This window comes from Pristis pectinata, chromosome 15, assembly GCF_009764475.1.
Source record: "Pristis pectinata isolate sPriPec2 chromosome 15, sPriPec2.1.pri, whole genome shotgun sequence".
Classification (NCBI taxonomy): domain Eukaryota; kingdom Metazoa; phylum Chordata; class Chondrichthyes; order Rhinopristiformes; family Pristidae; genus Pristis; species Pristis pectinata.
This window is the reverse complement of record NC_067419.1, coordinates 35629997-35647652: the sequence shown is the minus strand read 5'-3', so window position 1 is coordinate 35647652 and position 17656 is coordinate 35629997. Positions and strand designations below refer to the sequence as shown.

Sequence of the window (17656 nt, the reverse complement as noted above, 5' to 3'; positions counted from 1 at the left end):
AAAGATGCCCTATCAGTGGGTAAACTACCACAATCTTTCTATGAAGCAACTATTACTTTAATTCTTAAAAAGGATAAAGATCCCACTGATTGTGCATCTTATAGACCTATTTCTTTATTAAATGTAGATTCCAAAATATTTTCCAAAATATTGGCCTTTAGATTGGAAAAGGTTCTTCCACAAATTATCTCTGAAGACCAGACAGGATTTATTCAGAATCGTTATCTATGTTTTAACATTAGGAGATTAATGAATATTATATATACCCCTTCATCCCAAATTCCAGGATGTGTTGTTTCACTAGATGCTGAACAGGCGTTTGACAGAGTCGAATGGGAATATCTATTCAGTACACTTCAAAAATTCAATTTTAGTCCTAAATTTATATCTGCGATTAAAATGATTTATTATGCACCTATGGCTTCAATACTTACTAATAATCAAAGATCTCCTTTGTTTAGGCTTTTTCGAGGTACTAGACAAGGCTGCCCATTAAGCCCTTTATTATTTGATATTGCCTTAGAACCTTTGGCTATTGCATTTCGGGATTCTTCAAATATATGTGGTATTACTCGTGGACAGAAGATTCATAAGATATCTCTTTACGCAGATGACCTGTTACTTTATATTTCTAATCCGGAGGAATCTATCCCTGCAGTACTATCACTATTAGATCAGTTTAGTGTTTTTTCTGGCTATAGATTAAATTTTAATAAGAGTGAACTTTTTCCATTAAATATGCAAATTCCAATTTAAAGCCAATTACCTTTTAGATTGGTAACTGACTATTTTATGTATTTAGGTGTTAAAATTACTAAGAGACATAAGGACTTATTTAAAGCTAATCTACTGCCTTTAATTGACCATGTTAAACAATTATTTACTAAATGGTCCCCACTGTCTCTATCATTGGTAGGCCAAATTAATGCGGTTAAGATGACTATTTTACCAAAATTTTTATATTTATTTCAAGCGATTCCAACTTTTGTTCCGAAATCTTTTTTTGACACTATTGATTCTAAAATTCTTTCATATATTTGGCAGAATGAAAACCCAAGACTAAGTAAGAAATATTTACAAAAACTAAAAAAGGATGGTGGTATGGCCTTGCCTAACCTTAGATTATATTATTGGGCAATCAATATTAGATATTTAATTTTCTGGACACAAGATTCAGATGTAATTCAATGCCCCAAATGGGTACACCTTGAATCCCAATCAGTACTTGAATTTTCATTAGTTTCTATTTTAGGATCTCCACTCCCTTTTGCACTTGCCAAATTAAGTAAACATATGATTAACCCAATTGTTAAACATACAATACGAATATGGTTTCAATTTCATAAATTTTTTGGATTGAATAAATTTTATCTATCAAGTCCCATTCAATCTAATTTTTTCTTTTATCCATCCAGAGCTGACTCAGCTTTTTCCATATGGGAAAGGAAGGGAATAGTATGTTTTCGTGGTTTATTCATTGATAACAGTTTTTCATCTTTTGAACAATCGTCGAACAAATACAATTTGCCTAGATCACACTTTTTTCAATATTTGCAAATTAGAAATTTTTTAAAAGCTACTATACCCTCTTTTCCCACACCTTACAAAACTGAAATTACGGAAAAAAATTTTGGTTTTAATCCTTGTCAGAAGGGCTTGATAGCAATAATTTATGATTTACTTATGAAAATTTGTTCAGAACCACTGGACAAAATTAAGAACAAATGGGAAAGTGAACTCCAGACATCTATACCTACAGAGACTTGGAAGAAAATTCTTCATTTAGTTAATACATCTTCAATGTGTGCCAGGCATTCTTTGATACAGTTTAAGGTAGTTCACAGGACCCATATGTCAAAAGATAAGCTAGCTTGTTTTTATCAACATATAAATCCTATATGTGACAGATGTAAATCGAATGTGGCTTCTTTGACACATATGTTTTGGTCCTGTCCTCTTTTGGAAAAATATTGGAAAGATATTTTTAACATTATTTCAAATGTATTGAAGATTGATTTACAACCTCATCCTATCACTGCAATTTTTGGTTTACCAAGGGTAGAATCTGGCCATCTATCTGCCTCCGCTTACCGTATGATTGCCTTTGTTACATTAATGGCCAAATGATCCATTTTGCTTAAATGGAAGGATCCAATACCCCCTACTACTTTTCAATGGTTTTCTCAAACTATATCATGTTTAAACTTGGAAAAAATTAGGAGTGCCACTGTTGATCCTTCGCTTAAATTTGAGGAAGTTTGGAGTCCATTTATTCAATATTTTCACATGATATAGATCCCCTTATAATAACCTTTCAATTTAGAGGAACAGAGTTGATGACATAATATTGCTCTGTTTCTATTGAGAAATTTTAGTCCAGTTTTTTTTGTTTTTCTTTTAATTTTTTTTTCTTTAGCTTAGTTTGGTTTGATATATTGTTTATAATTTTTCTTATTGTTTTGGGTTTTTTTTTCCTTTTTTTATATTTTATAATAAATCTTTTTCTTTTATATTATATTCATTCACTGACAGATCATTGGATCTACAGATTTTTTTATACTCTATCGTTCTTTATGATTATCCATGTCATGATTGTTCTCCTGATCTCTTTGTATTACATGTATAAACATTGATATATTAATCTGTATTAATTTGAAAACTAATAAAAAGATTGAAAAAGAAAAGAAAAGATCTAGAGCCGGGGAGGGGGTGGTGGGGGTTAGAGAGCAAGAGAGAGATAAATAAGAGAGTGATTAACAAAAAACAACACCTTTTATACCTGAGATAAGAGGTACTCCTTAGCTAACAATAGTCCAATCAGGAAATCTATTAGATACTTGTGGCCAAACCAGCCAATGAGAACACAAATATTCACCTGATGGACAAACCAATAAGCTAGTAAGCGGCCATTCCTTGTGCAGCCACTTGTACTTTTTTAACACTATACATGTTTAAAAAACTACTTAAAACAGTCAAATCTGACAGGGACGTATCAGATATTAAACAAAGAAGATGTTTTTTAATTTCAAAATTAAACTGGATTCCTAAAAAAAAATACAAGAAATACAAAAACAGTGCATCACTTTCTTTACATTCATAGTGTTGTCCAGTCTGTACATTCATAGCATTATCAGGGTTACAGCTATTCATGCACTCCTCAAACTACCTGTTAAATGTGATGACGATTTTGCTTTTGCCACCCTTTGAGGATCACCATTACACTTTTGGTGAAAATAAACCCTTCATCTTCCCTCCAGTTCTTTCTTTCACAATATTTTTTATTAATTCCAGATAGAAAATACAAAGTACATGAAACAAAAGAAAAGACAAAATGTTACAAACTACATTGTATTGAGTCACACTTGAAATCACAATACCTCATATTGATAAACAGAAATGATAACTAATTAATATTAATAAATTGGAATAATTTTATTATATAAAAAAATCTAAATCCACTACCAAGACCGAAGTTGTTTGGTAAAAAAAAGACCAAAAAAAAGCCCTGAAGACACAATAGTATTAGCCAGTACCTGTACTTTAAGCACCAAATCAATGGCTTTGAAAGTAATTCAAAAAAGATCCCCACAATATTTGAAAGTCCCGATTACATCCAGAAATTGAACAACGGGTCTTCTCTAAATTTAGATATGACATAACATCCTGTAGCCATTGAATGTGAGTAGGGGGAGTAACTTCTTTCCATTTAAGCAACACAGCTCTCCTAGCTATAAGAGAAATAAAGGCCAATATGTGTAAGTCAGAAGTCTCCAAAATTATATCTTTTTCTCCAACAATCCCAAATAATGCAGTTAAAGGATTTGGCTTAAGATTTATTTTAAAAAGCACAGAAAATGTTTGAAATACCTCTATCCAGCATTTTTTAAGACTCGAACATGACCAAAACATGTGAATTAAAGAAGCCTCTCCATTATTGCATTTATCACAATAGGGAGATATATCTGAGTAAAGACACGATAACTTGTCTTTGGACAGGTGAGCTCTATGGACCACCTTAAATTGAAGGAGGGAGTGACGCGCACATAATGATGAAGTATTAACCAATTTAAAAATTTCATTCCAAGTTTCCTCAGAAATTGAAATCTGCACATCGTGTTCCCAAGCATTTTTAATTTTGCCTGAAGGAGCCTTATTCATTCCTGATAACCTACCCTAAGTCTTAGATATTGAACCATCATAAAAAGGCTTCAAATTAAAAATTGCATCTAGTAAGTTCTTATCAGGACTTATAGGGAATGTATGTACTTGAGATCAGAGAAAGTCTCTGATTTGCAAATATCGAAAAAAGTGAGTTTTTGGTAAATTGTATTTAATTGACAATTGTTCAAATGTTGCAAAATTTCCTCCAACAAATAGATCCTGAAAACAAGTAATACCCAATCTATCCCATTCTTTAAAAACTACATCAGTCATAGAAGGTTTAAAAAAAAATTAGCAAAAATGGGACTAGACAAAGAAAATCTTGATAAACCATAATATTTTCTAAATTGTAACCAAATCCTCAAAGCATCTTCCCTCCAGTTCTAATTGGGTCAACTTCGGTTTTACTTTAATTGTGATTAATGACTGTTCATTGAGCATTTCTCATTGGTGGTCTCCCGGCACTCTCCTTACTGCCCATTCCCTACCTCATGAACCTATTGTTTTCCTTTAAATGACATGGAGTGCCATCTGAGGGGTACTGACACAGAAGATGTGTGCAGGTTGCACTGCACCTGTCACTGTATCCACACACTGCCTGGTTGGGCTTTGATGACGAGTTTGAAGAAATAATATTAAATTTAGGAAAGCAAAAAGCTGCTGTCATGAACCAGCAACAAAAGAAACACACTGAGCATGATTTAGTGTTAAAAACTATTTTATTAATTACTACTTATGATAATACGTAAAATAAAAGTAAAAATGTTAGTATGTTAGAATTCAAAAATGTTAAACCTCGAACGTTAACCCCAAAACTAAACTCGTCGTGTGTGTGTGTGTGACAAAGTCCAAAACTCCAAGTTCAGGAATGGTTCTTAAAATTCAGTTCCGCAAGCCATAAGGTGAAACATGAGCAAGGGCTTCTTCAACAACCACCGTTGTCTGAAGATAAGACGTAGGCATAGAGAAACATAGAGAGAGTAAATATGAAATCTTAAAGTTCAGTTCCGCAAGCCATAAGGTGAAACATGAGCAAGGGCTTCTTCAACAACCACCGTTGTCTGAAGATGAGACGTAGACGTAGAGAAACATAGAGAGAGTAAATACGAAATCCAAATGTTCCACGATGGAACCCCAGCGACACTTCAGTGTTTACTCGGTAGTGACTTCCTCACCCCGAAAAGCATCCGAATCATGGTCGTCCACACACAAATACCTGTTTCCTTCTACAGGTCAGCAACAAAGTGAACTCCACTGGATTACTTCCAACTTCCATACATGGATTTCAGTAGCAAACACAGTTATTGTTTCTCATCCATCGATAGAGAAAACAAGCAGGCTGGTGTCTCTCTCCCTTCTCTCTCTCTCTCTTTCTTCTTCTAACCTCTTCAACAACGTCATTACGTCCTTTATCTTCTATTGACGTAAGCACGCCCCACACACACATACACACACACTCTCTATCTTAAAGGGACTTTCACTGAGTCCGTAACACTGCAGATATTGGAAATCTGAAATAAAAACAGATAATCCTGGAATTAAGATAAGATAAGATCTTTATTAGTCACATGTACATCGAAACACACAGTGAAATACATCTTTTGTGTAGTGATTTTGGGGGGCAGCCCGCAAGTGTCGCCACGCTTCCAGCGCCAACATAGCATGCCCATAACTTCCTAACCCGTATGCCTTTGGAATGTGGGAGGAAACCGGAGCACCCAGAGGAAACCCACACAGACACAGGGAGAACGTACAAAATCCTTACAGACAATGGCCGGATTTGAACCCGGGTCGCTGGCGCTGTAAAGCATTTTGCTAACTACTATGCTACCGTGCCTGCCTTACTCAGCACATTAGACAGCACCTGTGCAGATAGAAACAGAGTTCTCATGAAAGGTCATCGACCTGAAACATTAACTCTGTTTCTCTCTCTACAGATGCTGCCTGATCTGCTAAGTATTTCCAAGATAAAGCTTGAGTCCATGAAAAGAGCATGGTGGCATGGAACTGAGAAACACATGGAATTGTAGAATATTTATAATGAGTGACCCAGCCCGATCCCAGCACTTAGTCCGTAGCCCTCCAGGCTAATGCTCTTCAAGTACACATCCAAGTAAATGTGATGAAGGGCTTTATCCTCCCACCAGCCTTCCAGGCAGTGAGTTTCAGACTCCAACCATCATCATTTGGGTGAAAACAAAAAGCTCATCATGTTCCTAATCCTTCTGCCAGTTACTTTAAATCTATGCCCTTTGGCCTTTTATCTTACTACTAAAGGAAGTCTGTTCTTCCTATTTACTCCCTTTAGGCCTCAATTAAGTCTCCACTCAGACTCCTCTGTGCCAAAGAAAACAACACCAGCCAGTGCAGCCTTGCTTCATAGATAAAAATTTCCAGTCTTGGCATCAGCCTGGTAAATCTCCCACTATTCCCTCAATGTTCCCAATAACATCCCAATGATTGTCCCACCATCCACCTACACTGGGGGTAATTTTCAGTGGGCAATTAACCTAGCAACCAGCCTTTGGGGCATGGGAGGAAGCAGGAGCATCCAGAGGAAAGCCACAGGGTCACAGAGAGAATGTACAGACAGCACCGGAGGTTGGAAACTATGTTGAAGTTAGTTTATTTCATAAGCAAGAAGGACTAACAAACAACAAATTTATGAGGCCAACAGCCCAAAATAGAATATTTTTTTTACTTCTTGAGTTTCCATTCTGAATTGACGTGGGTTGAATTTATTCTAGAACTTTACATGTTAATGGCCATGAGTGTGTAGTAATATACAAAAAGTGTATGTCCTGAAGCATTAAATTCCCAGGGAACATTCCAACCCTAATCGTATCAGTCATGAATAATGATAGGCATCTGGCATTAGTAGCAGTACTTTTTGTTGGCAGAATTGGGAGGATTGGTACCAGCAAAAGCAATTACATTATTTTCCATTTGGCAGTGGTGACACAGCTTAGCAATCAATATGGATCTGATTTTTACCAATTTTAATGCTGACTGTAAAAGGCAGTTGGCAGGATTCAATAAAAAGGGAGTGGTTGTTAGGAGAGTGGGGTACTCATTTAATTTTCCATTCTCTCTCTCTTAAGGTACTGCTGGAAGACAAAACCAGAGTTTTAAAAATAGTGAGGTTTTCTCTACTGCAACCTGAGAATGATACTTCTTAAGTCTTTCCAAGTTAAGAGTTCTGTATTGGCTTTGCAGTCCAACAAGGCATGTGAGATTGTGTTTTCTCTAAATATATGTTAATCACTGTGACCCATGCCTGAAAATGCAGGCATCTGGCCATTGCCTAATGACACAATTGTTATCATGTATCCTTGGTTGAATCAGTTGCAACTACTTGTGCATTCAGACTGGTTACTAGGCTAAGATTATCACGAATTGCTTGCATTTACCAACCATCAAAAGAACTGGCATATTTTTTTTAACCAAATCCAGAAGACCAATGAGAAGCTCTATGTTTCTAGATATTACTGCCACTCCTAAATATGTTTATTTTATCTGAAAAGTTATAAGGGTTGAATAGTATGTTTGGATATTTGAAAGCAAAATTCAAAAACAGTAAATGAGGGTGATAGTGAACATTAAAAAGGAAGTACAGTCTTGTGTATTTTGGAACTGTCCCGAATGTCTCATATATAATGATCTAATTTGTGCAGTCACACTTGTCATGTTGACCATTTTGTACGCCATATTCCCACAGAAAGTGCCATGATGAATAACCAACAGATCCATTTTAGTGCTATTGATTGAGAAGCAAAAACTTCTCAGTTGAATGCTTCGTAGAGTCCATGCAAACTGGCTGGATTGACAATGATAGCCTCAGTTTAATGGATTCATTGAGAGATAACATTTCCATTATTGCAGCACTCCCACTGTGGTAAAGTGTCAGATCACAAGCTCCAATTGTAGAGAAGTCCTGGTACTTTTGACTTGGAAGGAACCATTTGACCCAAGCCAACACCAATGGTAAATCCAATTAGGAAGCATTGTGTGAAGAGAGCAACAGAGTTAACAGTTCAGTCACTGACTCTTAATCAAAAGATCATCAGCTCAAAACTTTCATTCTGTTTCTTTTTTCACAGAGGCCACCTAACCCCTCCTGGGTGTTTTTAGTAAGATTTGTTTAAATTTTAGATTTCCGGCATCCACCATATTTCATTTTTGTAAATTCAGCCATGTGCGATAAAGGAAAAATCGTGTTTTTATTTCCTACCAGAAGTGCACTGTGGTGAAATTTTTCTCTAATCCAAAGCAGATTTATGAAAAATAGTGTAAACAATCCCTGTTTGAGTTCACTGTTAGAATGCATAAACACTGCAATGTGCTAAATGTACATTCACGGAGATTGTCACACCTCACTGATAATCTTTGTGTATCTGTCCACTTTTAGTGACCTCAGTTGGAACAAGATTGCATTTATTCATCAAGAATCATTTATTTCTTTACCATCCTTAATCAAACTGTAAGTGTCTGCACCATGGATTTCACTAACTATAAATACTTTGGAACATTTTAAAATATGTAATAGTGATATTTTTCTCAAATTTTATCATTAATATAAACTAAGTTTGATCATTTTCTGGCAATTAAATTGTCACAATAGAAATTTATCACATTTAAATCCTGATTGAGTTTGGCATGTGTCAAAGGCAGTCTTGAACTTCTGCTAAGACAACATAAGATATCTTTATTAGTTACTTGTACATCGAAACACACAGTGAAATGCATCTTTTTGCACAGAGTGTTCTTGGGGCAGCCCACGAATGTTGCCACGCTTCCGGCACCAACATAGCATGCCCACAACTTCCTAACCCGTACGTCTTTGGAATGTGGGAGGAACCGGAGCACCCGGAGGAAACCCACACAGACCCGTGGAGAATGTACAAACTCCTTACAGACAGTGGCAGGAATTGAACCCAGGTCACTGGCGCTGTAATAGCAATACACTAACCGCTACACTGCTGTTTTCCTTCTCTGTTTTGTTTCAACCTCTTTTATTGTACACCGTTAAGTCTTTTGGCTGGTTTTTATCATAAAAAGGAGTTAATTCCAGGACTGAATCCTAACATCCATGCTGTTTAGTTGGTTTGAAGATTGAAAGTATGGGAGTACCTTATTGTCTATTGAAGATATGGGAGTATTTTACAACAAGCTTGATACCTGCAGGGAGTACTGTTCACAAAAAGAGCACATCAGAACTGCTGGCTCATCACTGAATGATTGTTCAACACTGGTCAGCAAACTGTGGGCCATACATGCCAGAATTTCCATTATTTGCCCCATTACAGCAAGGCTTTGCACGCATTGAGTATTTAGAAAATATCCCACAGTGAGTCAGTCCAACCAAGCCATGGCTCAGTTAGTGGCACTCTCACCATGGAGGCAGAAGTTCTTGGCTCAAACTCATTCCAGAGACTTGAACTCAAAAACATGTTTGGTACCAAAGGATTGGTGCACCGACAGAGGGTCTGCCTTTTGGATAAGATGTTGAAGTGAGACCCTGTGTGCCCTGCAGATCCCATAGCATTATTTGGAAAAAGAGTAAGGGATTACTTCTGGTGTCCTGGCAAATATCCAGCCCTCAAGCAACATCACAAAAAAAAACTTTTACTTGCTGTCTGTGGAATCTTGCTCTGCACTACTTGGCTGCTGTGCTTCCTGTCTTGCAACAGTGAGTGTCAGTATTCACGAGTATTTCAGAAGCTGGAAAGTGCGTCGGGACATCCCGAAGGGGATGTGAAGATGCTATGTAAATGCAAGTTATCCTTGCCAAACTACAAGTCACATGTCAGCCTTCCAGAAAAGATAATCACTTGTGGGTGAACTTACAAAATTTCTCTGCAGCATGTGTGAACTTGTTTGGCATTTTCTCTGCTGTTGTACCATGTATTGATCAATCAATCAGCATTATTACTTATGAGTTAAGCTGCTCACAGTTTCAGGAGACATGGACTTCTATTTTTTTCTTTTTTTATTTTTATCTTTGCACTCTTATTTCCTAACATAGTAAATTTCTTCACTCACATCATTTACAAGGGGCACTGGCATTGGACACATTCGTCACTAATTCACTTACTGAAATTAATTTCTTGCAGTGATCTCACCTTCAACCTTTTGACATTTCTTCCCCTGTCTGGGCTAAGTGGCTTAACCCACCTGAAAATAACAGGCAATCAAGCTCTGCAGGACTTGCTGCCAATAGAGAGCCTCCATAACCTGAGGTGAGGACACTTTATTTCTGGTGGCTTTGACACGCATATAAATCAAGGTTAGAGTTTCAAACAATCTGCTGGAGGAACTCGAGCAGCATCTGAGGGGGGAAAGGAACTGTCAATATTTTGGGTTGAGACCCTTCATTTGGTCTGGGTTTATTGGGCAGAAGACCTGCTTCAACGGATGTGTTTTGTTGTACAGTAATTGACCAGAACTAAGAGGCATGCACTAAAAATAATCTGCCCCTAAGAAAGCAAAACCAATTGATCCTTCACAATTTTTCAAATTGCACTGTAAAAATTAATGGCTGTATGTCAAGTCTGATACTTTATACTTGATTTGTCCTCCTCCAAAGTATAAAGTTTGTAGATCTTCTTCATCACCTCCTGATCCACACTGAAATGAAATCAGAAAAGTAAATCTAAGCATGTATGTAAAAACACCCAAAGTTATCTTTCTAAAACTTATATGCAGTAATGTATTTTTAATTCATAAATGCCTTCAAAATTGTTAACTATTTCAATAATCACAGAATCTTGAAACAATGATATGATCCAATCATATGTTCTTTGAACTAATACTTATGTTCACATTTTTGTAATCCATTATATTTATCCCACATAGTTTGAGTTTAAATGAGAAGTTTTATGTCAAATGTTCCACTGTCACATGTCCTGTACACCCAAACTCAAATCAGCCACAACAGCAATAGTGGAACTCATCATCCATTTCAATAAATAGAGTCAATATCCATCCATGACTCCCCAGAGCCTTTCCAACATCTACAGGCCACAGGTCAGGTCATATTAAGAGTCCTTTCCCCTGGTCAAGATACAGGTAGCTCCAGCAACATACAAGAAGCTTGACAGCACTCAGGACAAAGCAAACTACTTAACTGGAATCCTGTGAACCATCTGGTGAACAGTGTCTGTAGTATCCACCATCCTGAAACGTGCAGCAGTTACTTGCTTTCGTGCTCCAACAGCATTTCCCAAATTCACGGCCTCTGCTGTCAAGGAGGACAAGGGTAGCTTGGGCATGGGAACACCACCTCCTGAAGGTTCCCCTCCAAATCACACATCATCTTGACTTGAAAATGATTAGAATCAGATTTATTATCACTGACTTATATGTCATGAAATTTGTTTTGTGGCAGCAGTATGGTACAAAGACATAAAATTCCTGGAAATTACAAAATAAATAAATAAATTGTGCAAGAAAAGGAATAATGGGGTAGTGTTCATGGGTTAAGAGGTTCATGGGTTATCGCCATTCCTTCATTGACACTGAGCCTAAATCATGAAACTCCCTAACCAACAGCACACTGGGTGCCTCTTCATCAGAAGGAAAGCGGTCGTCAAGGCAGCAGCTCACACCCGCCTCCTCATGGAATAGTGAATAAATGCTGGTGTTGCCAGCAATACTTCCATCCAATAAAAGAATGAAAAACAAATACACCTTTGTGACCTTGTGTCCTGCACTTAAGCTCTTTGAACTTGGATAAGAAGGACAGACTTTCATTTATCTTTCACAACCTCAGGCTGTCCTATTATTTTGAAGTGATAATGTTGGAAATATACTTTCAATTTGTGCACATCAAGATCCCCCAAGCAGTAATAAATAGAAACTCTATTCCAACAATGTGGATTCCAAAAACAAATATTGGCCATGATACTAGGGAGAATGTTCCTCCTCTTATTCAAATAGTGCCTTCCGATCTTTAATGGGGCCTACACTTAAGGTCTTACCTTAAAGACATCAACTCTAATAGCATTGCCTCAGAGTTTCTGCTGACATCTCTGGAGTAGTACTTGAACCCACGACCTCTAACCCAGAGCAAAAAGTGCTGTCACCGAGCCACAGCCCACATGTACCTGCTTATGAGGAACCTGCACTCCAGATTAAGTAGTCTAACTTTTTTTAAAATTGCTCAGTGACTTGATTTCTTAGAAACTTTAATATATTATTATTATAGCTTTCCAAACACCTTCCTTAGCATCTCCCCTTAGAAAAATAAGGTTTTTGCCTTCATTAATTTTATATTGTTTTTCCTGTATTTTAATACTTTGACGTTTACATTCACAGGGTGCTGGAAATGCCATATGCTTACCAATGTTGTGCCTACAGACCTTGTGAAAGTTCCTACAAACTTGCAAATCAATGGGAGCAAGTAGAAAACAACAGTGATGAGGAAGCTCATAAACAAGATGCTGGAATGCTATCTGGTCAAGGTAATGGTTCAGTGTCGACAAAAAAAAAACAACTGGAAACACTCAATAGGTCAGGCAGCAAGTGTAGAAAGAGGAGCAGAGTTAACAATTCAGGTCAAAGATCCTTCGTCAGAATTTGGGAAGAAAAAAAACAGTTCCCTCTTTCTCTGTAACTTAAAACTAACTTAGTTTCTCTCTTTCCCATTTCTGAAGAAGGGTCTTTGACCTGAATTATTAACTTTATTTCTCTTTCCACAGATGCTACCTGACCTGCTGAGTGTTCCCACCATTTTCTGTTTTTACCTCAGATTTCCACCATCTGCAGTGTTTTGATTTTCAGTTCAACGTTTGCATTCATTTTACTTGATACTTGATTGATTTAAGCTAAATTGAATGTTCTGGTTTAACTCAAAGGCATTGAGTTTATGTCTTTTTCAGTTATTCTTTCAGAAAAATAAACAGCACAAATGATAGCATTTTAATTTGTGATTCAGAGAATGGATCAAGAAATTGCCAGTAAAATAAAGCTAATGTTTATCGCTATTTCAAACAGTTTAAGAAAGTAAGTCTTACCAATGTAAAAAAATGACCAATTGCTAAATGTTCGTATACACAAAGTATGATACATAATTGTTGAATTATGTGATGTACAGATGATCAGGACCTAGATGATTTGTTCATTGAATTTGAAGAGGATCCAAAAATCCATTCTGTCCAATGCACTCCAACACCAGGTAAGTTGAAAGGAAGAATAATTTTACAACAAGATTGCAAAACCAATCTTTTCTATGGAGCATTGCAGGGGAAACTTGTCAAGGGAACGGCTAAGGTTGAGTTTTCACAGGACAATCTGGTTGTTCCGTCACCGTGTCCGACTGGGATGCCTTTAGGTAGGTCACAACTTCATCTGTCAGGGCTCAACCTCTGTACAGTACCAAACTCTCTCCAAGTATTACACCCTCCTCCCCCATTACCAGTCTGCTGTTCCCACAGTTGCCAACCCCAAGAGTTTAAAGGCCTGTTCCCTAATCCACTCTCCCAAAGTGGTCACTGGCAGCCTACTGCCATCTAGTGCACCACTGGGAGCAACTGGGTAGTTATATTGTCAGCTTCATTTATACCCTTCCCAAATGTTGTGTCCATTGACTGCAATTGGTCTACATCTAAGATACCCATATTGTGTGGGTTTATTTAGATATGAAGATAAAAATGATAATACACTTACAGAAATTAATTTCATTAATTTTAGGACCCTTCAAGCCTTGTGAACATCTGTTTGGCAGCTGGATGATACGTCTTGGAGTATGGACCATTGTTTTGCTCTCTCTCGTTTGCAACGGCTTGGTCGCCACAACAGTTTTTGGATCTCCAGCGTTTATTTCCCCACCCAAACTTCTAGTCGGGCTCCTGGCAGTGGTGAACTTGCTAATGGGTGTCTACAGTGGTATATTGGCAATTGTGGATCTATTAACGTTAGGCAGATTTGCAAAATATGGAGCTTGGTGGGAGAATGGAGTTGGCTGTCAAGCTGCAGGCTTTCTCTCGATCTTCGCTTCCGAGCTGTCTATTTTCCTACTCACAGTTGCAACTGTTGAACGCAGCCTCTCCACAAAATGTGATACAAGACAAGGGAAAACCTTAGGTTGCATCAAGATAGCAGCAACGTTCTGCGTGATTCTGGCATGCACAGTAGCTATGTTTCCACTCTTCCGCATCGGAGATTACAGGATTTCCCCACTTTGTTTTCCATTACCCTTTGGGGAGCCCTCCACTTTAGGCTTTCTTGTGGCTTTAGTCTTACTGAACTCTCTCTGCTTCCTTGTCATGACAATAACCTACACAAAGCTGTACTGCGGTTTGGAAAAGGGAGATGTGCACAGCTTCTGGCACTGCTCAATGGTAAAACATATTGCCTGGCTGCTGTTCACTAACTGTATTCTGTACTGCCCTGTGGCTTTCCTGTCATTTTCTTCCTTGCTGAACCTCATGGTTATTAGTCCAGATGTAGTGAAGTCAATACTTCTAGTGATTCTTCCGTTGCCAGGATGCCTGAATCCCTTGCTCTACGTTCTTTTTAACCCACATTTCAAAGATGATTTTGGACTTCTGAGGAAGAATCAGCAGTTGTGGATGAGATCAAAGCAGAGAAGCTTGGCCTCCTTAAACTCAGAAGATGCCGAGAAGCAGTCCTGTGATTCCACTCAAGAACTAGTGGCACGCTTGAGCACTCCCACAGCTTCTGGCACGTCCTGTCACTCAGTAAACAACTTTTCAGTGCAGACCACTTACCAGATGATGGAGACCTGTCAACAGACATCAGTAACGTTTGCTCACTGCCATTAGAGGGAAGGACCAACAAAATCATTCTTGCAACATGAAATTGCTTCAGATAATTGTTATTTTTTTTAAATGACGCATAGTCGTGCCTTCTGACAAAAATATTCAATGTGCAGGAGGAACAAATTATGTTTTGAAACAGGCCAGAAGATCCGAGAAATATTTTTCTTCATTCTGAGAGGTTCCCCAATGGACATGGTGGCATACTGACCACTGCAGTTATTTGATCAATGAAAACATGATTATACTATTTGAAATTCAAGTTCACCAGTGAAAAGTTTGACAGCTTCAACATTTACTTGGTAGATTCAAAAACTATTGAACAGTCTCTAAAACTAGCTGATAACTTCCTCCATTCAGCTTGTCTCACAGATGAGGAGCTTAAAAAAAAACTTTTAAATAGGTGATGTCTTATTTCATGGACTATATTTTATTGTAATCACCCCCAAACACCAATCAAAAGCTGCATTCACTGGGTTCATGGCTTTAAATGTAAATGCTGTTGTCTATTTGTGACACACGTCATCTAACAAGAGCACTGCCGTTCCTCTTTTTTTGAAGTGTCCAATCACTTCTTAAACAATTTGACCTCACACAAAAATAGTTGTTAACAGTAGGACTTCTCCCATTGACAACCAAAAAAACTAACCACTCAGTGCTCCTTCCAAACTGCATATATGAGAGGAGGAACAGGCAAAGGCACAACTTCGCCTGCAATTCATTATGAGTGTTATGTTTGATGGATATTTTCTCTTTCCCACTTCATTCATTCTATGTATAAATAGCTGAAAGGGGCAATAAAAATCACCTTGACGTGCTAACATTAAACAAGTACTGTATATTCAGCAAGAATAAGAGAAAATGTAAAAGCACTCAGCATGTCAGGTAGCATCCTTAGAGAGGGAGGCAAAGTTAATGTGTCAGGGATCAATGACCTTTCATCAGACCCATACATTTGGCTCCCTGTAGTACTCCAGCACAAATATTTGGTTTGATTGAATTCAGTGGAACTGAATGTTGAGCGTGAAGTTCGACTGTTTGGCCAGAACAAATAAATTTCTACCCAACTCCTGTTCCCTGCCATCAAGCTCATAAACCTTCTGTGCCACTAGGTAGAGCAGTCAATTGAATCAAAACATATCTGGAAACAAGTGACATGAAGAAAATTTGACTAGTCAGAAGAACAACGTGTAGCTTCCATTCCACGATTTTAATAGGTCATGACGCCAAAAGCAGGACAGGCTTCTTTCAATGATCCAGTGGTACAGAGCACATAAATCCAGACTTTAAAACACCATAGCATGTTATTATTTGACATTGTAAATTTAGTTCTTATTACTTATTAAAATATTGCTTTGCTTATATTTCCAGCGTTACAATTCTATGATGAAAATCTTCCTGGCTTAAGGTAACAGCACAGTGACATAGCAGTTGGTACAGTTATTGTCCAGTTCCAGCAATCCAGTTTCATTTCAGACCTTGAGTGTTGTCTGTGCAGTGTTGTGTTCACATGGGTTTTCTCTGGGTGCTCCAGTTTCCTGCCATATTACAAAGTCATGCTCATAAGCTAATTGGCTACTGTAAATTATCCCTTAGTATAGATAGGTGGCAGGAGAATTGGGGTTGAGTTGATTGGCATGTGAGAGAGGATAGCTTACAGGGAAATATGTGGGGCAATGGGACTAATGGAATTGCTCTGAGAGCCAGCATAGATTTGTTGGGCTGAATGGCCTCCTATGATGTAAGAAAATTTCAGAATAGATTGCATATTTATTCATGTGTTAACTTAAACTATGTATTTTTTGTGTGATTCATTTTGGTGACGACTGTATCTTTGGTGAAGAGAACTGCACTTTTCCAAAACTAAATGCAAGTAGTTTAGCAACAGTTAAAGACAAAGCATTTGCATAACAATATACCCGATTTTAAAAAAATAAAGACTTGCAGTATATCTTTGCAAAATCCAACAGAAGAAAGAAAAAAAATTAAATATTCAAAAGCATTTGTAACTGCTTTTTAAAATCCAAATGTCTATAAAATATGTACATTTATGATAATAAAAAATGTATTTATTTCTGTTATAAGGACAATAACAATTTTGTATCCAGTCAAGATAATCTCATATAATCTTTGTCAAAAAGAGCAGAATCATAAATTAGACCTCTACTGTTGAGTGTAACATGCTCTGTGCATTTTTTAAAATCCTGTAACAAGTAGAAGTATATTACCATGTATTAATTTTTGGGTTGTATATAATGTATGTAAACATTTAGCTGTAAATAGTTTGGCTGCTGCGATTTCTACTTCAGAGGGGAAATAAGGACGCATTAAAATAAATACAATAAACAAGGTCTTTTATTTCTACTGTTCATAGGATGTGCTGTCACTAAATTTCCTTGTGGTTTTTTCTCCTTTATTAGCAACTATAACAAAGTGAAATAGGAAGTAGCCACAATTGCAATGAAGACAGAAGCTGTGTGCTTAAGCCAGGAACTTCCAGTGTACTCAAAAATCTTTTCATAAATTATTCCAATGTGCAAAGTGCCGGTCAGTTGTTTCTTGAGGCCTTGGTTATCAACCTTGGTTAAGTGGGAGCACTCTCACCTCTGAATCAGAAGACAGTGGGGGCTTCAAGTATTGCTCCGCAAGATCTGATTGAGAAGTGGTGCTATCAACAGAATATCCTTTATTGAAGGCAGTATTTCTCTACGAACAGC

General features: G+C 37.4%; 1 protein-coding gene across 1 annotated transcript in view; it reads left to right on the top strand.

The window, feature by feature from the left end:
* The window catches only part of LOC127578562 (leucine-rich repeat-containing G-protein coupled receptor 5-like), a 138256-nt gene extending 120991 nt beyond the window's left edge, over window positions 1–17265 (top strand). The window contains exons 14-18 of the mRNA XM_052030711.1: window positions 8570–8641; window positions 10275–10400; window positions 12478–12623; window positions 13256–13336; window positions 13852–17265. Coding sequence (XP_051886671.1) covers window positions 8570–8641; window positions 10275–10400; window positions 12478–12623; window positions 13256–13336; window positions 13852–14945 — 1519 coding nt within the window. The 3' untranslated portion in view covers window positions 14946–17265. The remainder of the gene's footprint in view (window positions 1–8569; window positions 8642–10274; window positions 10401–12477; window positions 12624–13255; window positions 13337–13851) is intronic.
* The last annotated feature ends 391 nt before the right edge of the window (window positions 17266–17656 follow it).